Source organism: Lynx canadensis, chromosome C1, assembly GCF_007474595.2.
Source record: "Lynx canadensis isolate LIC74 chromosome C1, mLynCan4.pri.v2, whole genome shotgun sequence".
NCBI classification, from domain to species: domain Eukaryota; kingdom Metazoa; phylum Chordata; class Mammalia; order Carnivora; family Felidae; genus Lynx; species Lynx canadensis.
This window is the reverse complement of record NC_044310.1, coordinates 191,846,623-191,873,357: the sequence shown is the minus strand read 5'-3', so window position 1 is coordinate 191,873,357 and position 26,735 is coordinate 191,846,623. Positions and strand designations below refer to the sequence as shown.

General features: G+C 39.9%; 1 protein-coding gene across 1 annotated transcript in view; it reads right to left on the bottom strand.

Annotated features, from left to right (window-relative positions):
• The window catches only part of ADAM23 (ADAM metallopeptidase domain 23), a 173,258-nt gene that overhangs the window by 69,298 nt on the left and 77,225 nt on the right, over window positions 1-26,735 (bottom strand). The window contains 2 exon segments of the mRNA XM_030326759.1: window positions 365-447; window positions 10,356-10,419. Of these exon segments, the coding sequence (XP_030182619.1) occupies window positions 365-447; window positions 10,356-10,419 (147 nt within the window).

Below are 26,735 nucleotides of genomic sequence, written 5' to 3'. Positions count from 1 at the left end.
GTTTTTCTAGAGACTGCCTTGAAGTCGATGTACGAACTTCTCTCTTTGGCCCCCCATCCTCACCTGACCAATACCACCTGACTGCTTGTCCTCTGTCACACACTTCTGGGAAACCTTCCTGGACCTTCCTGGTCACCCCGTAAGTCCCTGATGCTCCCCTTCACAGTTCCAATTACCAGAATGGCAATTAAATATTAATCTGTGTAATCACTTGTTTAATCTCTGAATCTCCTGCAAACTTTAAATGTTAACAGAACATGGGACCAGCCCAGAAGATTGCCTACAACAAACATCTGTGAAAGAAAAGATGGAAACGGTGAATGGATGAAAGCAAATTCACTCTCCCATTGAGAATCCCACATACTGAAGTCCGTTGCAGGTTGAGAGAGCTGCTCTGGAGTCCTTGACACCTCGGATGCTTCCGTGATAGTAACAGTGCTCCCCACCCTACAAAGCAGAAGGGTTAATTGATTAACAAAGCTTTCTTTGTCATCATTCACTCTTATAGAAGCTTCTGTGAACCAAAAGAATAGCAAAGATGGTCCTAGAAACTGCTCTTGGTTGATATGAAATCTGAAAAGGCACTAAGCAATTTTTCAGCTTTTCTATAATGATGTTGTGTTATTAAATTTAATGAAGGAGAAAAAAAAACCATAACAGGAATAAAAAAACCAAAGCAACTGGTACAACTTATGCACTTTTTGTAAACATGTAAGGGAGTAGATACGTACCTGATGTTGTTATGGAATAAGGTCTTCTACCTACCTGAGGAGAGACCCCAAAGGTGTTGCTAATAATTGTGTTTGATGGAAAGCTACGTAAAACCTTATTATTTGCCTTCCTACCTTTTAAATTAGTTTAAAATTTTTTCGGAAGTATTATATGAACTTAACTTTCAAATTCAAGTAGTAACTACAAGGCCTATTTAAAAAAATAGAGCAGTTACTTTCTCCCTCTCTCCCCACCTCCATGGCAACCATCTTTAACTCTTATCGATTTCTCCTACTGTTTACCTATGTATTTCTCAATGGAATATTTATACTGCTACATCCTGGTTTATTTCACTTTAGAAATTATCTTCCTAATGTAGAATCTCGGAAACCTCTCTTGCTCCCAATACATGCCAATCCACATCACCAGTTTTTGGTTAAATTGGTATTTAGTGTTTTCATTATGACTCTGCAAATACTGTTCACAGTTGTGTCACTATGATTACATTTTCATTCTTGCTCCACTTTTAATTTTTTGAGATGTTTTGATTCGTTTATTTGCTGGCTTATTTTCCCATGTATTGAGCACTTACATCTTTCTCATTGTCTGAAATATTATCTACAACTCCTCTCCTATGGTCAGACATATCGGGTAATTTATCACATGCATTTTACTCCTACAGACAGCCCTCTTGTCTCCCCTCAACCTCCAGCCAGGCCTGATGCAGAGCTACCAACCAGGAGTTCTGTGTAGGGTCATCCTGGGAAGTCTTCTGCCTCCCTTCTATATAGAATCCTAGACCCCATGTCTTCTCCATCCATGGTTTCACCTTCCCTTTTTTTTGAAGGTACACATCTTCTGGTACTTTCTTGAAAAAGTGATCATGGAAGATAGATTTGGTGAGAACTTGCACATATAAAATTTTCTTTTTCTATCTTCACCCTAGATCAATCATTTGGATGGGTAGAGAATCCTAGATTGGAAATTACTTTCTCTTGGCATTTCAACAGCATTGTGCACAACTTCTAATGTTGCTGCTGAGAAATGGATGTTATTCTCATGTTAGATATTTTTTTATAAAATAGAATTTCTCCTTTCAAGAGAAATTGAGGGAATTTTACTTATCCCCATTTTTATGAAATCTCATGACATGCTTTGGAGCAGGTCTTTGCTTTTTCACTATGCTGAGCACTCTGTCAAACCTTTTAATCAAGAAAATGCAGAGGCGCCTGAGTGGGCTTGGTCAGTTAAGCACCTGACTCTTCGTTTCTGCTCAGGTAATGATCTCGAGCCCCATGTCAGGCTCTGTACTAGCAGTGGGAACCGTGGTTGGGGTATTCTCTCTCTCTCTCTCTCTCTCTCTCTCTCTCTCTCTCTCTCCCCCCCCCTCAAAATAAATAATGAACATTTAAAATTGTTTTAAAAAAGAAAATGCATGAACTTCAGTTCTAGGAAACTTTATTATTTCTCTGACAATTCCCTCCTTTCCATTTTCCTCTATAAATGGAGCTCTTCTATTAGAGTAAAGAAGTGATGTCTGCCTGGCTATATGGCTGTAAGTGCCCTCCACACACACTTTCAATCAACCCTTCTGTTTATGTGTCTTCAATTCCTGGCTCTTTAATTGGCTTGCTTCTTCTTGGTTTTCCCCTAATGGAAATTAGCAGAACAGACGAAGCGCAAACCCCACAGTTACCCCTCATCCACCTGCTTTCTATCTCCCAAAATTTTATGGATACCTCTTGTCTGCAGTATTTTCTTCTCCTGTCTTTGTCCTTGTGGGTTTATATCCTTTTTTATTCTTTAACTATTATTTGAGTAGGTTAATGGGATGGAATAGAGATAAATATAAGCATTGAATCCACTGTTTAACCAGAAGCTTCTTATTGGTTTTCTTAAATAGAATGTACTGGACACACTTTGACTTTTCTCGATGATTTACAGTTATTTTGATCACTGCTCATTATACCATAGTCTCAGAGGCTCGTCGGTACTACCATAGTCTCAGAGGCTCGTCGGTGACTAAGGGTGTCTACCCATACATCAAATGACCACTCCCCAACCAACTCAGTTTCTTTCCTCCTCGACACTATAATACACATTTCCAATGCTGGTTGTCTAAATTTTGTATTACAACCTTGTTAATATCTTGTAAAAGGTTGCATTTGTATAGGGTTTGGTTCTCAAAAAACAACCTTTTATATAAATATTGACGTGTATGTAATATGACAAGTTTTATTTGCATAGTCAACACTGGGACTTATAAGGACAAATGGTATCACACATCTCAGCAATTTGGGAATCCGGGTCAATATTCTGCAATTAAATTCCAAACTCTTCACATGATTCTAAAAACAACCACAGGGACCTGTAAATTCCATCAAACTGGTTATTTAGCACTTTGTATCACACCAAAAGGCTATCTTAAGTCAGGTGATTATTAGAAAAGCATAGCAAACCCTGTCATAGTTACCTGACCTTTCTAAGAAAAGCTTTATTTCCCAGATTTTCCTAAAAATAATCTTTTTTCTCCCAGAAAATATTTCCAAGTCTTTTCTTAGACTTAAGCTTCATTCACATTGGAAACTGAAGGTTGATGCTCTCTCAGTACAAAGGTCATTGCTAGTTGTTTTAATTAAGATAGGATATTATCTGAAGGAATTGTTTTGGTTCTCCATGTATATGAAGGTGAATCACCATATTTTCTGAACCTTAAATAAGACTTGAGGTAACATGAAATACCTGATGGTTGTTATCATTAGAAAGCTTGAACATCTAAATTCTATAGTTATATTAAGCACTGTGAGCAATTTGGCAGACTCTAAGTTAGTATTAGTATTTGGTAGTATTCGAGGACTTTCTGAGTTTCTTATTACTAAATTTATAAGTTTTTAAGAAGGCATTACCATACAAATACTACTTGGCAACTCTCCAGATATATGTAGCCTTTTATAAATACCAGTGCAAAGGAACCTATTGAAGTATTTCATATGCAGTAAATCCTAACCGAGAAGAGGCATTTCCTCTTTGGTAACAGGGATAATAGTGCAGAGAGGCCACTCCCAGAGGCTTTGTGAGCAGTGACATTGGATAGTCAGCTCTGGGGGTGCCTTCCACCCAAGGATCGAACCATCTTGAACACTCATTGTCTCACAGTAACTACTATCTCCATGTACAGATAGGGAGACAGAGACAAAGTGCTAAAAGACTGGTAAAGACAGCAAGAAACCAAACTGAATGCCACGTTTTCAGGCTCTTGAGTTAGTGTTTCTTTCCCCAGTTGGGAAGTACTCAGACAGTTCTATAGCACTGCCCAGCCACTTCCAGATCAGCACTTGTGAGCGCATCACAGATCTGTGACTAGGCCAACAGCAGGCAGGACAACCCAAATGGGCTCATTCAGCACATGACATAAGTCTATATGAGTCCCCACAGGCATCAGCATATTCGAATTCAAAACTGTCCGTCGGTTATTTAAATTCAACAAATACAGAGCATCTGATACATGGAAATTATTGGCCACTCGAAGGAATTTAAAAATCCTAGTACATATGCTCCCCAACCTACCACTGCCACACAGGTGAACACTCTGCAAGTCAGATAACACTTAAATAATAGCAACTTTGCTCCAGGAGGTTTCCAAGCTCAGAACCGCATTGGAAACCACCAGGCCATTCCTGCAAGTAATGGAACACTGAGTGTGTATCCTTTAAAACACTTCCTGGGGCGCCTGGGTGGCGCAGTCGGTTAAGCGTCCGACTTCAGCCAGGTCACGATCTCGCGGTCTGTGAGTTCGAGCCCCGCGTCGGGCTCTGTGCTGCCTGCTCAGAGCCTGGAGCCTGTTTCCGATTCTGTGTCTCCCTCTCTCTCTGACCCTCCCCCGTTCATGCTCTGTCTCTCTCTTCTCAAAAATAAATAAACATTAAAAAAAAAAAAATTTTAAACACTTCCTAATCAGAGGTGGCTTGGGATAACAGCTCTGTGAGTCCAATGCTAACAACATGTAGGGGGACACAAAGATTTGGTTCCCTGGTATTATCGATCAAATGACAGAAACAGTTTGATTCTACTCACTTTAAATACAACCTATTGGAAAATAGAACCTATTGTTTCAATTTGATTTATTCTAAAATTGCTCTACCTTTGTGTCTGTTTAACTAGCTCACCTGCACATCAGTAAAGGTCTGCCAACCGGTTATTATTATCTTCATTACTTAAAAAGCTCAAATAAACTTCTGCCCTTCCGGGTAAACATTTGAGAAAAAACTACACGGGTCTTAACTCACGAATGTGTATATTTTGATATTCCAGGTGCTGAATATAATAATGAAATATGACACTCTGTTCAAATGATTATTCTACATGCATATCTTTACATTCAAACTTATCAATCATCAGGGTCTATCAATCTATTTAACTCGTCAGATGGCTGATAGCAAAAGAAAAAAAGATATCTTTCCCTGGACACATATACCTGAATTTGAATACCGCAGCATAAGGAAACGAAAAAATTTTTTCAGATAATCAGGGAACTTGCGACCCCAATACCAATTTAGTTTACCTTCATTAAACTCAATAGGAGAAAAATATTCAAGTATTAAAACAGTTTAGCTGTACCAATGCTATGTAAATTTTTAACAGTTCATACAAAATTATCCTATTCAAACTTAAAATAGCTTTGTGAGGACCCACTGTTGTCTGCTCTCTTGAATTTTTTAAATTTCCCGGCCAGGAGCCATGCCCACAGAGGCTCATTTTCCTCCAATAGGAATCCCTGCCAAGAACGCTTCATGAAGAAGTGAGCTTGAACTGAGCCGTGGTGATGATTTGATTTTTAAAAAAGCACAAAAACTTCTAGGAGGGTGATGTGATTATAGTGATAAAGAAAAGAACAAAGACAGGGATTTTTATCTGCGTGGTTCACTGATGTACATCCAGTACCTAGAACAGGGACTAGATCACAGTAAGCTAAATCGGTGTGTGTTTAATGAATACGGATGACTTATTTATGAGCCTGAATGACAAGACCAATCTTAAAGGAGCAAAGGATTCATGTTTGTTGAGAAGGTGGGTACGTAAGTCCCCATTCCCCACCCGAGGGGTTATGTTTTCTTTAAGATATAACTGACAAGCCAGAAAATTCACCCTTTTGAAGAGTATAATTCAGTGGCCTTTAGTATACTCACAGAGTTATGCTACCATCACCCCTAATTCCAGGATATTTTCAGCACCTCAAAAGGAAATCTCATACCCATTAGCGGTCACTTCCCATCCCTCCTTACCCCAGCCCTCGCAGCCATATCCTACCTTTGGTCTTCATGGATTCGCCTATTCTACACATTTTAAATAAATGGAATCATATAGCATATGGTCCTTCATGGCTGGCTTCTCTGACTTAGCATAATGTTTACAAGATTCATCCGTGCCGTACCTTGTATTCGTACTTCATCACTTGTGGCTGAATAGTATTCCCTTGTGTGGCTATATCACATCTTATTTATTCATCAGTTGATGGCCATTTGGGTTGTTTCCACTTTTTTGAATAATTACGAATAAGGCTGCTGTTAACATCCACATCCAAGTTTTTGCTTAACCCTATGTTTTCGGTTCACTTGGATATCTACTCGGGAGTTGAACAGCTGGGTCATAGGTAATTCTCTGCTTCACTTTTTGAGGAACTGTCAGGATGTTTTCCAAAGCAGCTCCAACATTGTACATTCCTACCGGAAGTAGATGAGGGTCCTAGCTCTTCATGTCCTCACCAACACTTAACTGTTGCCAGCACCTTGGTAACAGGTATCCTAGAGTGTGTGAAGCAGTACCCACACAAGTTTAAAAATCAAATGAGAGAGTGACCCAGGGCTGAAACAGGACTGAAACAGATCAAAGTGCCACCTTAATTTTTGATATACCAGAGGAGAGGATTAGCTGAGAATCCAGTAGGTCTGCTAATGCTTCACCCGTGAGGTGGCTACACTTACCAACCCAGGGGTAGACAACATGGAACAACAAACCCCCACCACCAACACACACACACACACACACACACACACACACACACACGCACACACACCCTGGGCTGCCACTATGCAACTTAGAGTGTGGAAAAGTACAGAAATTGTGCTCTTACTATAAGGAAATGGACACCATGAAAGACAGGAATAAGAACTACACAGACATACCCAACTCCTTCCCATCAGTTGAACTGCTCCTCCTTCTAGGGTGGGAGTGAGCAAGGGGACAGGAAGAAGCCAGAGTGAGTAAACAGAGCCAGGAAAGGGCCTTTTCCCCACCCAGTAATGATAAAGAGTAATAACATAGAGGGAAGCGGGGATAGGAGTCCAGCATCAATCTGTTGAGGCTCACATTGCTGGCCAGCTGATAGTTCTTCTCATCAGCAGAATTGAAACCAAAGTATTAGTAAGCGCTCAAAGTTATTGGTTCACGTAACAGGGACTTAATAGAAATACGTTAAAGTTGAAAAGTACTTTTACACTCTCATACTGATACCTAATTCTTTTACAAGAACTAAAACGGTAAAAATTAACTCGTTTTTAGTAGGTTCATCAACAAAGTTGATCAACAAATCAACGAAGTTATTTTGCCATATAGTGTGTGTAAAGCACCGTGTAGGAACTCTAACAAAAGCTCTTGCTCTGTGGAAGGCAGAACCAAAGTTCTTCCATATTCATACTGATGCCTGGCATCTATTCTATCCTGACTACTTAATTTGTTTACCTCTCCAGTTCCTATCTTTGCTTCACAAGGAAAGAAGTCCTTATACCCCACTTTTGTCCAATAAAAATAAAAGCCTAAGACATTGGTCTTTCTTAGCAAAAAGTGGGAACTAGGTAGAGGCTTGGTAGTGGTGAAGCAGGAACTAGACAAGCTTCTCCAAGGGGGGATTCATCATTCTATCTGAAACTAATTTCCAGAATATTTTAAATGTCCACATTTATATTGAAGGTCAAGGCCAAATAAGCTTTGTATTCTTTCCATTTCTTTCCAAGTAATTCTTTCCAATGTGTGTGTGTGTGTGTGTGTGTGTGTGTACATATACTTTTGTCTAAATAGTTTGAAGCCTTTGGAAGAAAAGTTGCACACTGGGTTGAAACAGGTTTAATGAACCTAATCATCTTTACATGTTAATTTCCTTCACTGGTACTCTGTGAAACAAAGAAAACAAAGATTTTCTTAACATGTAAGGCAATGTGAAGTTTAAAAAGAAAGTTTTAAAAACCATGTGTAATTGTAGTGGGAGTGTGGTGGATCTAAATAAACTTTCAAAAAGAAAAACTATCAGTATGTACCAAAAGCCTTTAAAGAAAAGTACCAATTCTTTGACACAGAAAATCCCATTCTCAGAATTAATTCTTAAGCAATTATTAAAGACGTGCTCAACATGTATCAGGAGGGCCTTTCCTTATAATTATTTGTATAGTGAAAGTTTGGGAACAATCTAAATGTCTATTACTATGGGATTTCAAAATAAATTATGGCAAATTAATAGGAAAGAATATTATGTATTTTTAGAAATAAAAGTCTAGAGGATTATTTAATATGCTGAAATGTTTATAATGTTATTAGCTTTCTTAAAAATTCTGCTTCAAGGGGGCACCTGGGTGGCTCAGTTGGCTAAGCGTCGGACTTCAGTTCAGGTCATGATCTCACAGTTCGCAAGTTTGAGCCCTGCATTGGGCTCTGTGCTGACAGCTTAAAGCCTGGAGCCTGCAGATTCTGTGTGTGTGTGTGTGTGTGTGTGTGTGTGTGTGTGTGTGTGTCTGCCCTTTCCCTGTTTGCGCTCCCTCTCTCTCTCTCTCTCTTGCTCTCTCTCTCCCAAAAAGAAATAAAAACTTAAAAAATTTTTTTATTTAATTCTGCTTCAAGACAGTGCACCATGTCAACTCAGTTTCTGGGGTATATATGTAAATATAGACACATAAAAAACAGACTGTTATGCTTAATTCATTATATCGGGAGAAAATAAGTTTGGAAATGTGATCTGTTTGGAGAAAATGAGGCATAAATAAGAGAAAAGCAATGAAAACGAAAACAAACTGCAGTAAACACTTCCTTTGCCAGAGTTTAAATGCCCTTTCTTTTAAATTCTAGTTATAACTGATATGAGATTCGATGTGTCTTGTTGATGACAAGGCTTCCTTTTGGGACCTCTAATAACCTCTGGAGGCCAATTAGCTACTCCGATTCTAAAAAAAAAAACTGACTGAACTTGTTAGTGAGAAGTTTGACTCAGGTTACTGTGGCCTGGAAAGGTGGCTCCTTTGCTGAGTTCATAAAGTTCTCATGCAATCTTCTCTACTCCAGACTCATGATTCAGCATCCGCAGTGCTCGGGGCCCTGGCACAGCTGACGGAAGCTTCGGTTTGTACAAATGCCAGAAAGCACCGTTCCCGTGCTTGATTTAGCATTTCTGCTTGCTTTCCACAGCATTAACTTTTAGGGAGATTCAACAACCCCCAAGATGAAGCCTCAGGCAAGAACTGACAGAATAGTAAGAATAATAACTGAAGTCCTTAATCTGCGACATAAAATTCAGAGGTTTAAAACACACATCAAATTACAAATGTGCCCACTTAATCGCACAGTTGTAAATCCTGAGAAATTCCATAACCCCCTGGGCAGTGTTTACAATTAAGGTCACCCACAAATATTTGCTGAGAGGCTGTCACACTGGAAAAACCCAGTTCTTGCTGTACAACCCAGCAAGCCCACACATAAAAGGCCCACTTCTGCGCCAATACTCACTAGCAATATGGCGGGGGGGGGGGAGGAATCCAGTGTTTCCCACTATATTTTCTTTCCCTATTTCCTCTCCTGTACCTGTGGTACCACCCTGCAGACACTGCTTAGGCTCAGTGGCACTCCGTAGACTTCCTACAAATCAGAGTCTCTGAATGTAGCCATTCCAGGGATATTCATCCTGAGTGGTGGAGATGACTGTCTTCCTTACATACAAATAACCTCATTTTAATCTAAACCTGCTTGCTCCTTATTGACATTCTGTTAAGAGAACGGTTAAACTCCAACTAAGGAAATCAAGTACCCAATTACCTTTGTATTACAATGCATGGGGGCCTTGAGTAGGTTGATTTGTCTTCTTTCGGCCTCAATTTCTTGCTTTGCACAACAGAAACAATAATATCCATCTCCCAAAACTGTTGTGAAGGTTAAGAGGGAGAGTGTTCCCTGAATCTTCCTTCCCCAACCTGACCTCTAACCTTCTTGGGCACCAAAGTCACTTGGACTGAAGAGCCATTCTAGTAGTCCATCCAGTCTTATGATTCAGATTCTGTGACCATGAGTTGGTTGTCTACTCCTTGAAGGTATTGATATGGAACTGTATAGCTCTCCATACCATCCACTGACAGAAGTTAACAGTATGTATAACCAAAACAATAATTATATCTTTATGGGCCTGAATCCGCAGAATCTCCAATGTTATCTCAAACATTTGTAAGTCTTAAAAAATTTATCCTAAACTTATTTGAAATTTAAAAATAGTACCCTTGTACAAGAGAACAGATAATTTTATTGAGATAGACATCAAAACGATGCAGTGTGCAATGAACAATCCTATGATTGAGTATATTTATGTTACAGGATTCCCATGTTATTAACCATACCTTAGAGTACTGTGGTTTCCCATTTTCATAGTGGATCTCCACATAATCAGAAGACAGCAAACCACTACAAAAGAAAGAAAATAGAGTGATTTCTGCATCTAAGACACTTGGAGGTTTAAAAATAATCAGCTCAATAGACGTCTGCAAGTAGCCTATAAACCACAAAGAGCTGCAGTCCACAATAAGAACAGGTTCTCATCAAAAGCCTCGATTGTTATCCAGGAACAAATCATTCTTCAATCTGTTTACAAAGACAAAATATAGATAACATAAGAATGAATTCTTTTTATTCACATGATGCATCATTTGACTGATAGGTTCATTGATATGGAACAAACAGAAAAAGCCAGTAACAGGAGGAGACAGACCCTATAAAAATCCCACAATTATGCTCTAAATAACTGGAATCTCAAAACATAATCACTGAGGAAAAGTATAGAGTAAAAATATTTTAGGCTTTTCAGGCCACATAGTCTCCGTCACAACTACTCAACTCCTCTGAGTTAGCACAAAACCAGACACAGGCAATGTAAACAAATGAGCATAGCTGTATTCCAACAAGACTCCATTTATGCACACTGAAATATGAATTTCACACAATTTTCATGTGTCATGAAATTGTTTCTTCTTTAACTTTTTTTAACCATTTAAAAATGCAAAAAAAAAAAAAACATTCTTAGCTTGAGGACTGTACAAAAACAGGTATGCTAGATGTGGCCTACGGGCCATAGTTTGCCAACCCCTAGAATAAAATGACAGTTAACAACATAGACTTTGAATCGGGCAAAGCAGGATTTAAAGCCTAGCTCGGCCCCATATTGGTGGTGTGACCACGGGCAAGTTACCCACCTCAGCCTTTCCATGAGTCAAATGGAGGCGACAGAGAGTACGAACCTCATGGGATGTTGGAGAGTTAATGAAAGCACATGCATGGCTTAGCCCAGAGCTCAGCACCAAGTATGTGCCCAGCGATGAGCTCTGAGGCCATCACTGCTTTTATTTCAATTCAGCTTCTTCAAACACATTTCTCCCTACACATGTGGGGAATGCAAAATACGAGCCTCGCAAAGAGCACGGCACCATTAGGGCATCCGGGTTCCTCTCTGGGCTCTGCGACTACAAATGCTGATGACAAATGATGACTCACATGTGCTGACCACTCACTATGTTCGGGCACTGCACAAGGGCTATAAAGAGTCCAATTCATTTCATCCGAATGGTAAGTGGAGGACAAAAGTAGGCTCTCCCATGTATGAGCCAGATGTGTGCCCTAATTTGAGGCCTCCACTTGCTTTTCTGCAAAAGGATGGGCTGGAGTAGATGATTCCTCAGGTCCCTTCCTATGCTGACATTCTATTTTCTATGATTCTGCCTACGTGTAGGTTTTCTTGGTAGGAAGTCTTGACACTACCTCTTTAACAGAAGTATGGAAGAACTCAGTGGTTTTGCATCATTTTGAGAACTGTGCCTGATGCAGTTCTAACATGCCCCAGTGAGGAAGGCTGGAGGCAGCCTGGAGCCAGTCAACAGAGGGGGAGGCCCACATGCACATCCAGGATAGTCCCCACATAAGCCGAAGGCCAACCTTTACAACACAGAAATAAGGCAGATGCTGGTACGCTTTTCTACTGAAATTACTAATCAAATGTATATCTACTGATGTTTCTACATTTGAAACTAAATTATGGGTACATCTACTCATTCCCTTTTAAAAATCTTGGGGCACCTGGGTGATTCAGTTGGTTGAGCATCTGACTTTGGCTCAGGTCACCATCTCACAGTTCGTGAGTTCAAGCCCCACGTCGGGCTCTCTGCTGTCAGTGCAGAGCTGTCTTTGGAGCCTCTGCCTCCCTCTCTCTCCCCCTCTCCCACTCGAGCTCATTCTCTCTCTCAAAAATAAACTTTTTTTTTTTATTAAATCTAAGTAGGAGTCAATGTAAGGACATCTTAACTCTATGTACTTAAAAATACCTGGCAGGGTGTAGAAACTTCTTTCATATCTAGTTAATTAAGTCAGCTACCAGCACTGTGAATATACATAAACAAGGCTATTGATGGTAACATTTCTCTGAGGAGGCAGAGGGGCTTCACTAACTACCCTCTAATTATCTCTCTCTACAGGTAATGCATTATTTTCAAGATTCTCAACCACACAATCACTGAAGCATGTCTAAGAGTTGAAAACAAAGTTATTTGCTTGTGATGACAAAGGTATTCTAACCATTGATTGCCAAATCTGATAAAGGTCACTTTTTTTTTTAATCCTTACTTTTGAAAGAGACAGAAAGACAAAGCATGAGCAGGGGAGGGGTAGAGAGAGAGGAAGACACAGAATCTGAAGCAGGTTCCAGGCTCTGAGCTGTCAGCACAGAGCCCGACATGGGGTTCGAACTCACGAACCATGAGATCATGCCCTGAGCCGAAGTCGGTTGCTTAACCGACTTAGCCTCTCAGGTGCCCCTGATAAAGATCACTTTAATTATCCTATTTACCCCTTTTGAAGGGCTTTTCCCTCACTGTGGACATCTAACATCTCCTGCATTTGAGAGTCTCAAAAAAGAAAAAAAGAGACTTCTAGAGGGGCCTGTGACAGACACTGAGCTGAACGTAACACCATACGCTCCTGTCACCGCACCATTTTACTCTCCACCTCCTATAAAAAGCACCACCTTCCCATCTGCTCCATCCTTTCTTCCTGTCTGATCACGGCACTCTCCCTTAACACTGTTTCTGTCACTCAACGAGTCATCTCTAGCACGTGGCATAATCCCTAGCACATGGTAGGCCCTTAACCGACACCTGCTGAGTAATCAAACATCTGCCAACGTCTACTATGTGCCAGGCCCACACTACGGGCTGGGAGGCTGAGATGAAGAATGCAACTCTCTGAAATTGCCACTAAACAAAATCAGCACAAATGTATGAGATTAGTCGTCTCACCCTAAATATTATCTGTAATCTCCCTAAAAGTGAATTAACAACCAAATGTAATCTGATCATAAGCCTTTTTTAAAATTATTATTTTTTTTTCAACGTTTATTTATTTTTGGGACAGAGAGAGACAGAGCATGAACGGGGGAGGGGCAGAGAGAGAGGGAGACACAGAATCGGAAACAGGCTCCAGGCTCTGAGCCATCAGCCCAGAGCCCGACGCGGGGCTCGAACTCACGGACCGCGAGATCGTGACCTGGCTGAAGTCAGACGCTTAACCGACTGCGCCACCCAGGCGCCCCTCAAAATTATTTTTAATGTTTATTTATTTATTTGAGAGAGAGAGACAGAGAGCACGAGCAAGCAGGGGAGGGGTAGAGAAAGAGGGAGACAGAATCCCAAGCAGGGTCCATGCTATCAGCACAGAGCCTGATGTGGGGCTCGAACCTACGAATCACAAGATCGTCAGCTGAGCCGACACCAAGAGCCGGACGCTTAACCAAATGAGCCACCCAGACGTCCCTGATTGTAACAGTTTTAAAGTAATTTTGAAGTAAGATCTTTCAGCTGGACAAGTAACACTGGAAAGAAGAAATGAATAATTAAGCATGCAGCAGTGTGTCCCCAGCCCCACCCAGCGGAGAAAGAGCAGGTAATCTCAAGCTCTGGACGCCTAAGGATGAGTTGTCCTGCAGTCCCTGCTTGCAGATGCCCTTCAAGGCATTTCCCCCACCTCTGCTTCTCCTGGTTGCCCCAGTAGAATGTCCTGTGGAATCAGAATGTTCTCACCTGCCAATGCTAATCTACATGGCAATTGTGGTCCCAAGCATAAATGGTCATTTTGCTTTGTCAGTCAGCCAGTGGGGTGCTTAATTACTTGCAGAAACCGATAAAAGGGAGTTTTGGAACACCCTAAATTCTGAAATAAACATCCTTTTCTAATCATTTAAGTTACAGAAAAACTATATACGATGGCTACTACAATGCTTTTCATGACAGTTATCTGGTGAAAGACGGATGATCCTTGGAAGTAAAGGGATAAATGCAGGACGAAGTTCAAAGCAAGGTGGAAAAGAGCAGAACTGGAATACGGAAATTCTCTTTAACCCCCTCACTCTGCACCTTTGTGGTCAATCTGTATGACAGAGGTAGCAAAAACAACATGAACTCTAGAGACAGACGGAATGTGATTTTACTCAAATACGAAGGACAAGGGTGAGCACCTTGAAGATCCTGAACTCTAAGAGCAGGAGAATGGTAAGACTATTAAAACAGGGCACGCGAGCTAAGAATCAGACTAGTGAAGGGAGCTGTGGTAGAAATAATGCCATGTAGCCACCATATCCCATTTCATTTTCCCCTTCCTGGCACAGTGAGACTATATTTCAAAGTTTCTCCAGCAGTGAGGCTGAGGCCAAGAGACTGAATTATGGCTCATAAGAGAGAACAGGAAGTGAGGTCTACGCCTCTGGTGTGGCCATTACATTCCATACAGGATTATCCAAAGTCTCTCTTCCATGGCGGCTCTGGAAGCCACATGCCCCAGATGGCCTAGCTGTGAGATGGGTGCAGCCTAGGTTCCTACATCCTGACCTGGAGAAACGCTTCCTAGGAAAGCCACTAAACTTGTATTAGACCATAACGTGTGGGTAAGAGACAACATTTTACAGTGTTAAATCCCAGATTTCATCTTTATTACAGAAACATGGCCTCAACTATCCTAATTCCAAAATTTGTCACAAAGAAATATTTAGAAATTTAACGTGTAAAGAATTTCAGAATCATCAGCAAATCGACAAAGAAGGCTTCTGTAAGATCTAAGCATTGGAAATTCAAACCAAGAGAGAACTATGCCTTGGGGAGAGTCCTCAGGTTTGAGATTTACATGTCTAATGAAAGTAGGCACACGAATAATCAAGTGATCAAAACTCCCAAAGGTTTATATCTTCCAGTACAGGGAGGCTCATTATGGAGAAGCCAAGGATCCAGTAACTGGAAAAGTTAGCTACCAGGCATCCCTAGAGCCTAAAAATCTTACTAACCAAGACTGGTAGATAACTCCTAGGTTGTTTTTGGAAAATAACTTGAATCCCTTACTTTAAAGAAAGAATCCTATGCTTTCTTTTGGGTGACTCTGTCAGGAAAGGCTAAGTAGGCTAATCAAGCAAATTGCATTGTTCAGAGTGAGATAATGTAAAGGTCAGTGCCTTGGGCTATAAGGAAAAATGCCAGGAAAGACCAACACTGGACCACAAGGAAACCATCTGGTCAACATGAATAAGAATAATTTACTTCCTTATTAAAAAAAAAAAAAGTCAAGCTATCAGTCTCTAGAAGCCCAGTTCTGAAGTCTACATTCACTGAAATTACTGTGTTGAGCCCTCAGAGTGTATACATCTGATTAAAATATTGTGTGGGTTGCTAGGAGCAGAATACATTCTTCTGAAGGGACCTAGAGGCCAATAGGGCATTCCTTCACCATCAGAGCTAGGGAAAAGTCAGGAAGAAAAGAGCAAGCACCAAAGCTTAACAACTGGATGGTCATATAATTTATCATCCAAAACAGGCCATCTTGGAAGGTCAGGCTAGTCTAGGAAATGAAAAATACCTTAAAGCTGAGATGCTATTTAAGCAAGAAGTCTGTGAGTATGTCTCTTTCCCAGTTGCTTTTGACCTCTGTGACTATGTTTCATATGGCCACTGTTTGAGGACAACCTTGGGCAGTCCCCTTAGACTCTCTCTCTGAGTGTATAACATCAGGAGGTAGGTACTTGGAGAGGAGTCAGCAGTCCAAGATGCAGAAGCCAGAGAACTATGAATCCAGATTCACTGCAGTAGCAGACACGTCAGGCCTTGACTAGCCACGCTCCTTGTCACACGATGTCTTTGTTCTTAAGTGAACGGTAGCATAAATATTTTAATTTAGTTCTTAGTGGTGAAACTACTTGCATAGGGATTCAAAACTGAGACTGGAACAGAAGTCAACGTTTATGTGAGCAAAAGAATAAAAAATTAAATTGTGTCTAGGAAAAAAGACTGCCACTAATGTCCACTTTCATAATGTGGACATAATTCACTCGCCTGATGACCTTCTGTTTGACAGTGCTTAGCTTCTCAATACTGGAAGCCCTGATCATCTCAAATGGCCCTTGACAGAGTCACTGGCAAAGTCTCCTGCCACCCTCTCCACCAGGCCCCACATTCATTCATTCAATAACAAACGCTGGTCACTATGGAGATTCGCAACCTCATGGGGCTTCAAGCATATAACAGCAATGTACAATCGAGCACCATGCCTGTCCCCTGTTTACACTAGAAGCTTCTCTTTTTTCCTTTTATACACGTACATATTTTTAATTCATCAAATAATTACTATTTGTATAGTAATTTGTACCTTGTATAAGGTACTATAACTTGTGATGAAGAGAGACATAGAATTTAACCTCAGTACATTCATACAGGCATAAGCCTATGACCTTAGAATTATCTTTCTGTCCTTCTATTGCTTTCCTTTTTTGAAAATAATAGGCTTAAAAGTCAAATGATCTTTCAGTCACCACTTTTCTCAGGTTTTAGGAAAAAGTTACTCATCCCACCTACAATAATTTTTATACCAAAAGTGTTTCAGCTAGAAAATATATAATCCCTTGAGTGTAAACAATACAATAAGACTTTGAAGCTGTGCTGAAGGATTGTAGGCATGAAGAGGTTGGAATTTAAGAGTGTAGAAATGCTATGTTAAGTGGGGAAAAGTAATTACAGATTGAATAGAAGCTTTGTGTTAAGTCAAACAAAGACGGCCTGCTAGGCGAGGGCTGGGAATGTGGGCATATTTCATAGGAACAGAGCTGCAGGTGGAGAAAACTCAGCATAAGCAGGATGGAGGGAGTGTAAACCTCTTTGAGGGTCACAACAGGAATTTAATGAGTTATTAAGTAGCATGAGAGGTTGCAGCTGAAATTTCAATGTGGAGGCACTCTTGCAACTCATAGGTGATGGCCCCATGCACCATAATACAGATAAGAACACCCTAGTCTAATATAACAGGAGACACAAGCAGCGCTGCAAGTTAATAGATAGGGAAGTAGACAAAGAAGGAGCTAGGGGAAAAAGGAGGAAGGAACTCGAGGGGATGTGAAAGCTGGTGACCACCACCCAAGCTGGCTTGATCAGCCAAGGAGAGTAGCCAATTAAGAGTTCCCTTCTGAAAAGGTGGCATCAACAGACATCTTTAATTAAGTAAAAATGAAAGATGTTTAATTTTTCTTCCTCGGCTTTGAAGTCAGACCATATGAAGTGGCTAACACATTCCTAGCTGTGGCTGCCAATACCTCTGCAAGTGCACACCAGTAATTCTGAGATTCCTCTGTAGCAGAACTCTGGGTATTCTCATCTATGTGATTTGACCCCCACATATCATGAAACAAAAAAGATTTTTAAACACGGGGAAAACTGAATCCAAATAAAAATGCCATACCTTTTGAACACAATTACACATAACTGAAATGCTTTGATGCACAAATTTAAAGCTAACAGTGAATATTGTCGTGTGTTGAATATTGCTAACGTGGGTGCTCTTCTGATATGCCCAACATTTCTTTTTACAACCATTAAATTTGGCACAACACACATCATAGAGAATGGATATCGACCTGTCACCCACCCCTTGACCTCCCATAACCTTGTCCAGGACAGACAGCTCTCCACCAAGTCTAATTCTTGCCACGCCCTAAGACAAGAATTCCCTACTTCTATTTTTCATTTTATCAGGAAAACTGCACATTTGTGTACATAGTGTTCCATTCTTTCCAAGTATACATGAAATGGTAAAAAGAATAAAAAAAGAAACCAATGGAAAATCTATCAGAAATAGTAAGAGTTAAACAAGGTAGGTGCTTACAAGATAAATATGCAAAAATAAAATACAGTTTTATGTGCACCAGCAAAAACCACCTAGAAGTAGTCTAGGGAGAAAGTTTCTACCAACAATGACAAAAACAGAAACAAATCTCATAGATGTGTTATATATGTAGATACATAAACATAAATGTACACATGTATAGATGTACATATACCTTATAACTTTAATGTTAATTCTAAACAAAATTCGATAAGTTTTTATAACTTGACAAAATTATTCCCAAGTTCATCTCAAAACACAAATGTTTATGACCACCCAATCATTTTCCTTAAAAGCAGAGTTACAATAGGATATTACTATTATATTACGTACATTAATATTGTAATAAGCAACATACAGAGCACTTACCTGGTAAAACAGATGGCCCAAAGGGCGGGAAAGAAAGTTCAGAAAGAAATTCAAGTTCATACCAAAAACCTCATGTATTAAAATAATGGCATTTTAAATTGGTAAAAGAGAGAATAAAGAATAAATATATATGAGACAAGTGATTTAACACTTTGGGAAAAGTCAGATCCCTAATCATATCTTACACCAAACTAAAAATATATGCATTAAAGATATATATGTTTTAAAATAAAGCCATAAATTTGATATAAAAATACAGCTGAATGTTAGGAAGAGAGACCTTTTGAAGCATTATATTAAACACAGAATTATAAAGAACAATAGATATGACTACAAAAAACTTTTTAACTTACAGGAGTTAAAAAAAATCCATGAACAAAATTTCAAGGAAAACTAAGAAAAAACATTCCCAAAATATATGAAAAACAAAGGATTGCCATAATTAACACAAGAAGCCAAAATGAAAACCAATAAAAACAGAAAAACAATTCAATAGAAAATGGGCAAAGGATGTGGGCAGGCGATTCACAAAATAAAATGTGCAAAATGCAATTCACGAGAAAAAGAAAATGAGAAATACTAATGACCCTCAATTACACACAAATGCACAACTGCACTAGTAATAAAAGACCTGTAAATTAAAATAACCGTAAGAGACCAATTTTTCCCTTCGGTTTACAAAGTAGAAATGAATAGTAGCAGCCAGAGCTGGCAAGAGTGTAGAGGAGCCCTCCACGCATTACTGTTGGGAACCTGGATTAGTATGCCTTGCTGGGACAATTTGGCAACAGTTATCAAAGTCCAAAAAACATATTCTTTTAAATCCATAACTTTTTATAATCTCGTAAGTGCTACTTATAAAGGTTTCCTGAGGAGGGGAGCCTGGGTGGCTCAGTCGGTTGGGCATCTGACTTCAGCTCAGGTCATGATCTCACAGTTCCTGGGTTCGAGCTGCGCGTCCAGCCAGCTCTGTGCTGACAGCTCGGAGCCTGGAGCCTGCTTTGGATTCTGTCTCCCTCTCTCTGTGCTTCCCCTGCTCATACTCTGTCTCTGTCTCTTTCTCTTTCTCAAAAGTAATAAAATAAACATTAAAAAAAATTTTAATATGAAATTTATTGTCAAGTTAGTTTCCATACAACACCCAGTGCTCATCCCAACAGGTGCCCTCCTCAACGCCCACCACCCACCCTCCCTTCCCTCCCACCCCCCATCAACCCTCAGTTTATTCTCAGTGTTTAAGAGTCTCTTATGGTTTGGCTCCCTCCCTCTCTAACTTTTTTTTTTTTCCTTCCCCTCCCCCATGGTCTTCTGTCAAGTTTCTCAGGATCCACATAGGAGTGAAGACATATGGAATCTGTCCTTCTCTGTATGACTTATTTCACTTAGCATAACACTCTCCACTTTCATCCACGTTGCTACAAAAGGCCATATTTCATTCTTTCTCACTGCCACATAGTACTCCATTGTGTATATAAACCACAATTTCTTTATCCATTCATCAGTTGATGGACATTTAGGCTCTTACCATAATTTGGCTATTGTTGAGAGTGCTGCTATAAACATTGGGGTACAAATGCCCCTATGCATCAGTACTCCTGTATCCCTTGGGTCAATTCCTAGCAGTGCTATTGCTGGGTCATAGGGTAGATCTATTTTTAATTTTTCCAGGAACCTCCACACTGTTTTCCAGAGCAGCTGCACCAGTTTGCATTCCCACCAACAGTGCAAGAGGGTTCCCGTTTCTCCACATCCTCGCCAGCATCTATAGTCTCCTGATTTGTTCATTTTAGCCACTCTGACCCGCATGAGGTGGTATCTCAGTGTGGTTTTGATTTGTATTTTCTGGACACTGAATTTTGAATTTCATATTCTTTTCCTTTTTTTTAATTTTTTTTAACATTTATTTGTTATTGAAAGAGAGAGACAGAACGTGAGCAGGGGAGGGGCAGAGAGAGAGGGAGACGCAGAATCCAAAGCAGGCTCCAGGCTCTGAGCTGTCAGCCCAGAGCCCAACACGGGGCTCGAACTCACAACCCGCGAGATCATGACCTGAGCCGAAGTCAGTCGCCTAACCGACTGAGCCACTCAGGCGCCCCAATTTCATATTCTTTTCACATGTCATGAAATATTCTTCTTTAGATTTTTTCAACTATTTAAAAATGTAAAAACTCAGGAGCACCTGGGTGGCTCAGTCAGTTGAGCATCGCACTTTGGCTCAGGTCAAATTTTTTAAAGGTTTCCTGAAGAAATAACTGATAAGAGCAAACACACATACACATACACACACACACAGACAAAAAAAAAAAAAAAACACTAACACACATATGATGATTCTCTGATGATGCTGTAGGTATGAGTCGGTTTACATGTGCTTTTACAGACAATTGGAAAGATGTTTACAACATTGTTCAGTGAAAAAAGCAAATGAAAGAATATTACATTTGGTAACTTTTTTAAAGTTATGTTTACATAAAGAAAAAAAATCTGCAACATATACACAGCCAAATGTAACAGTGAGCTATTGTTTTCTGTAGAACTTTGAATAGTTTTTATTTTCTTTTGCTTACCCGTTAATTCCTAAAGCTTTTTTTTTTAAATTTTTTTTTTTTCAACGTTTATTTATTTTGGGACAGAGAGAGACAGAGCATGAACGGGGGAGGGGCAGAGAGAGAGGGAGACACAGAATCGGAAACAGGCTCCAGGCTCTGAGCCATCAGCCCAGAGCCCGACGCGGGGCTCGAACTCACAGACCGCGAGATCGTGACCTGGCTGAAGTCGGACGCTTAACCGACTGCGCCACCCAGGCGCCCCTCCTAAAGCTTTTATAATGAATATATTTCACCTTTTAAAATAAGAAACCACAATACAAGCTATATTTTTTAAAAGAAGAGAAACATGGGGCACCTGGTGGCTCAGTCAGTTAAGCATCCAACTTGGGTTCAGGTCATGATCTCATGGATCATGAGTTTGAGCCCTACATCGGGCTCTGTGCTGACAGCTCAGAGCCTGGAGCCTGCTTCGGATTCTATGTTTCCTTCTCTCTCTGCCCCTCCCCTGCTTGTGCTATCTCTGTCTCTCAAAAATAAATAAACATTTTTAAAAAATTAAAAGAAGAATAACATAGCTCCTTTAGGAAGAAATTAATTAATGGCTAATTTTAGGCCCAGGGAAGGAAAAGAATCACAGACACAGGCAATGCGACCAACAGCCTGTTCTATCACTCAGGGGGCAGGGGCCATGTTGTCTGCCTCTGTCCCCCTCAACTCAATGTTCCTGACATTCCCTTAACACCTGGAGGTTGTCCATGCTACAGGGAGTGGGTGAGGACAGAAAGAGAAACCAACACAGTCCATTTCCTCGAGGTGTTTATAATCTCCTACCAAAATAAGACAAGGTCGCAGGTACCCCAGTATTAATAACAAAGCATCAAGCTGCCCTCAGAGAGGAAATGCATTTCAACTAAGATGACCGGGAACTTTTCTGTAAGAAAGAAAGGCCAAGGCAGGTTCGTGACAAAATACGCTCTGGGAAATATAGGCAGGAAAGAGCAGGTCAGATAGACAAAGGGACCAGGGTGTGCAGACAGGGAGGCATATTCAGGAAGCAGCTAAAAGCCCAGTTGGGCCAGGGCATCAGTCATAGTGGCAGTGGTGTTAAAAAGACAGATTTGGGCTCAGGCAATACACCGGTTTAAGCAAGGAGCTGTAACCTGGAAAAAGAAAGGCAATCTAGCATCAGGAACTCGGAACTTGGACGACCACACTCTGCTTTCTGTCAGACCTGAAAACGTGCAGTATGCTCTGTGTCCTCAGAAGCTGTAAAGACTTTCGGGCCTGAGAAGGGCTGAACACCGATAAGTTTCTTTTACTGGGTCAATTAGAGCCATCTGCAGAGTAATTAATGTTAGCAGCAGGAGAGAACAGCAAGAGACCGGCAGAAACACTAAGAAAAGGCCTTCCACATATGAAAACCTGTAGCTTTAACTTTCCTTCACTCATTCAATTAATGGCTCAAGACCCAGTGAGAAACAAAACAGAGAAGGGTCAAACAAAAGATCAACAAAGGCTATTTAATATTTACTTAAATGTTTCCATTTCTTTAAACATTTTTACTGTAAATTATAGATTTTTGTCCTCAAATCTACTACGCAAATGCTAGTGTGAACTCTGCAATTTTATGTTCTTTTTATTTATTTATTTTTATTGTTTTTATTTACTTTTGAGAGAGAGAAAGACAGAGTGCGAGCAGGGGACTGGCAGAGAGAGAAGGAGACACGGAATCCCAAGCAAGCTCCAGGCTCTGAGCCGTCAGCACAGAGCATCATGCAGGGCTTGAACTCCCGAACCGTGAGATTATGACCCGAGCCGAAGTTGGACGCTTAACCAACTGAGCCACCCAGGTGCCCCGATTCTTTTAATAGTTAAAGAAGAGTAAGATTTTTGTAGAATAGCCAGAAGGATCTTTTGTATGCTTTCCTCTTCTCTTCTTCCCCTATGTGGGAGAAGTCTAATCCTTTCTCTCACCGGTACTGCCCCAACCAGAGCCTGGAGAGCGTCTGCTGGCTAAACCGAGACCTAAGGCCCCAGACTGACAGACGACAAGGCTGCACAACCCAGTAAAGGAAAAGGCATTCAAAATGGTCATCCCTGATTTCTCTGTCCTAAGCAGAAAACAGGATTCTATGAAATTATGGGATACTTCATACCTACAACACAGGGATGTTTAGAAATGGCAACCACTGTCCTTTCTAAATATTATATATGTTTAAGAAACTATCACAATGTAGCAATGAGAAACATACTTCTGCAGGAATATCAAACCAATAGGCAAGATAAGAATACAAAATAGCGAAAAGAAGAGAAAGAGGGAAGAAGAGGAGAACTTTGAGGAGAACTTTTTAAGGGTTTCTTCAAGTACAAAATTACTATTATACAAAATAGCACCCATTTTTTAAATTACCACTTATAAAAATGATCTTCAAATTCATTCCACATTTCATGGCATCAAAAAATGATCCACTGGGCCTTTGATTACTAAAAAAAAAAAATCATGAGTTTCTGAAGCCCAGCTAATTTCTTTAGCCAGAGAATTTTTCATACTTCCAAATTATGTACTATTTCAACATAATTGCAAAATACAGACCTCTGAAAAGTACAGAATTTATCAGGAAAACTATTCGTGTTGTAGCTTCTTTGGAAAGGGATTGCTTTAAAATGGTGTGAACTTTCAGATTCAGTGTAGGTCATTACAGAGCTAACTTGGTCTTGTTTACTTTGCTTACCGTTGTATCCTCAGTTATGAAAGAATGCCTGAACTAAACGAGCACCCAGATGTATTTGTTGGTTGAATGAATTAATGTCAATTAAAGAAGGAATAGGTAAACAGGAATCAAGAGGTCCGGTTCCTGGCCTGGATATGACACTGATTGTCTCTGAGACCTTGGAGAAGTCCCTAATATTGTGCAACAATAATATTGAGGACCTATACTGTATAAGTTTTCTTACAAGTAACAAGAACACTGGGTTATAGGATCTCTAAGGACACTTCGGTGGCTAAGTTGAGCATCCAACTCTTGATTTCGGCTCAGGTGGTAATCCCAGGGTTGTGGGATCAAGCCCTGTATCTGGCTCCGTGCTGAGTGTGGAGCCTGCTTGGGATTCTTTCTCTCTCTCTCTCAATCTCTCTCTCTCTCTCTCTCTCTCTCTCCCTCCCTCTGCCCCTCTCCCCTGCTTGCATATGCTCTCTAAATAAATAAATCAATAAATAAGTAATAAAATAGTGAATGACTACTATTATCTCCTACCCTAAAAATATACCTGTGCTAAGCTGGAAGTTAGGGGCTGGTAACGCACATAGCTCGTCTATTCAGTACACGCTTTGTGAAATAATCAACTGTCAATATACTGGAATGACTTCGGCCAACATTTTGGAGAATGGTGCTAAAAGAAAAGCTCCATCCATGTTCCATATGTACTGCAAAAAGCCACTTTATAGTTTTTTTCTTATTCTACATATTTCCATGTACCTCAACCAAAAAAGAACAAACACCTCCCTTTCCAAGATGTAAAGTGATAAACTCCCTCTACAGATTGAATTAATAATGAACGAAAAACTTATACATAAAAACTAATCTAAGAGCTAATATTTAAGAACTGCTGAAGCTATATCTAAATTAATACTAACCTATTTAAGCAGTGTGTTAAAAAATCAGATAAGAATTACAAAACCATTACTTGATTGTAACTAAAAATATCTCAAAGACTTAAAGTCGTACTAACATGCGTTATCATAAAGATACTGAAGATCAAAGATAACAGGGAAAAATAAGTATTTATCCTGCTTGGGAGCTAATGATAAGCAAATCTGATGGCATTTCACGTCACTTTAAAAGACACATATAAAATCATGACTACAGGTGAATCCTTTAATCTATACCAGTCTAATTATACAGTCTGGACATTTTGCATAATGCTAAAACTGAATTTTTATCTTTTAAAAGCTACTCAAATCATTAACTATTGGCACTTGATTCTCTAAATATATGTCTTAAGTCATTTAAAATAATTTGTAGGCAGACACATTCTTTCTATTTTAATGTATATAGTGTGCTGGTGCTAAAATCAAATCAGTGGTGGTAAAAAAAAAAAAAAAAAGCAGAACAACAGATATCTAAAACAGCAGAGTTTCAAGCCAATTTCTATAAATGGGCTTTTCCTCTAGCCAGAAAACTTTCATTAAATCCAATCTTAAAATTTTAAGTCCATGTAGACAATCTTACCCACATTCACAATTAAAGTGCCTCTCAATGTTTGGATCAAAAGCAAAACCTTCATAAGATTCTAGAAGCAGCCAAATCCCAGAGAGACTGACACAGAAAAAAGGAGAAACTATTCTATTTAGGTCCTTTCAGAGATGCTATTTTTAGTTTAATCTTAAAACCAGACATTTTTAGAACCCTGGTGAAAATTCTAACAATTAACTATGTGATCCATAGTGGTAAATTCACTAAGTATCAACAGTAAGTTCCAGAATCATGAGTTGGAGATGATAGTAAAAAGAAAGATCCTAAGTAAACTGATTCACATCCCAGTTTGGTAAGTCACAATGAGAGTAGAAAATGGAGTGGACTATATTCCGCGAAATATCCAGAAGCTAGTAGTCTGGTAGAATCAAAACTCTGGGCCAAGAGAACATTCAGGAGTTGAAACACACAGAGTCTAGAGATCACCAGCATGTGAACACCAGATAGGCAAAGGAGACTCTCCAAACTACCACCCCATAGAAATGACAGGTACCATGTTGTATCCACAGTTCTTGTTATTGTCGCCTACACAGAGGAGGTATCCTAATAAAGTTCTGCTGCTAATGAGTCCACAAGCCAGGAAGCTCAAGAAACAAAAGACAAGATGGCACACCACACTCCAGTCTGAAGAATCCACGGGAACCTGAAGGTCCTACAACCAGAGCTCAGCCCCAAGTAAGGAAGGTGAGGCCTGAGATAACACATGGCAGCAAGAAAACTGAGACTCGGGTTACTTTCTGTCTCTATCTTTAGGTAAGTATCCACAAAGTCAAAAACCAGTCCCAAGCAGTAAGTGCATGAAGAGTGGGAATGTATGGTGGAAAGAAGAAAGGATGAGAGCAGGTCTCTTACTATTTCAACCTCTGCCTGGAGCTTTATGAAAGGAGTGTCAGTGTGTGAGTGTGTGTGTGTGTGTGTGTGTGTGTGTGTGTGTGTGTGTGTGTGTTTGCATCTGTGTGTGTGTATGCACACATAATTTAATGGGCTATCTATAACAAACAAACTGTAAGACATGGAAATGGAGCTAATATGTATCCCCAAAGACCAGGAGTCAATGAGGTAAAAAGAAGTTGTATGCTCTCAAACTGGTAGACCAATACAGGAAATTTCTAACTGCTTCTTATAACATTTGACAAAGGTATGCTGGGTGTCAGTCCACTAAATATTTCATTGCACGTGTTTGACCTCTTCATTTTACTCGAATTCTAATTTCAGTAAGTCAGCATGAATTACTGGACCCTTCCAATATTAATAATCCTTCTTACAATCCCACACAACTTTTTTTATGGAATGCAAGAAATAAACAAGCATCCACATTTTGTTTATTTCTTTATTTTCTTCTGAAAGTTCTATTGTTATTACTTATTATTTACTATTT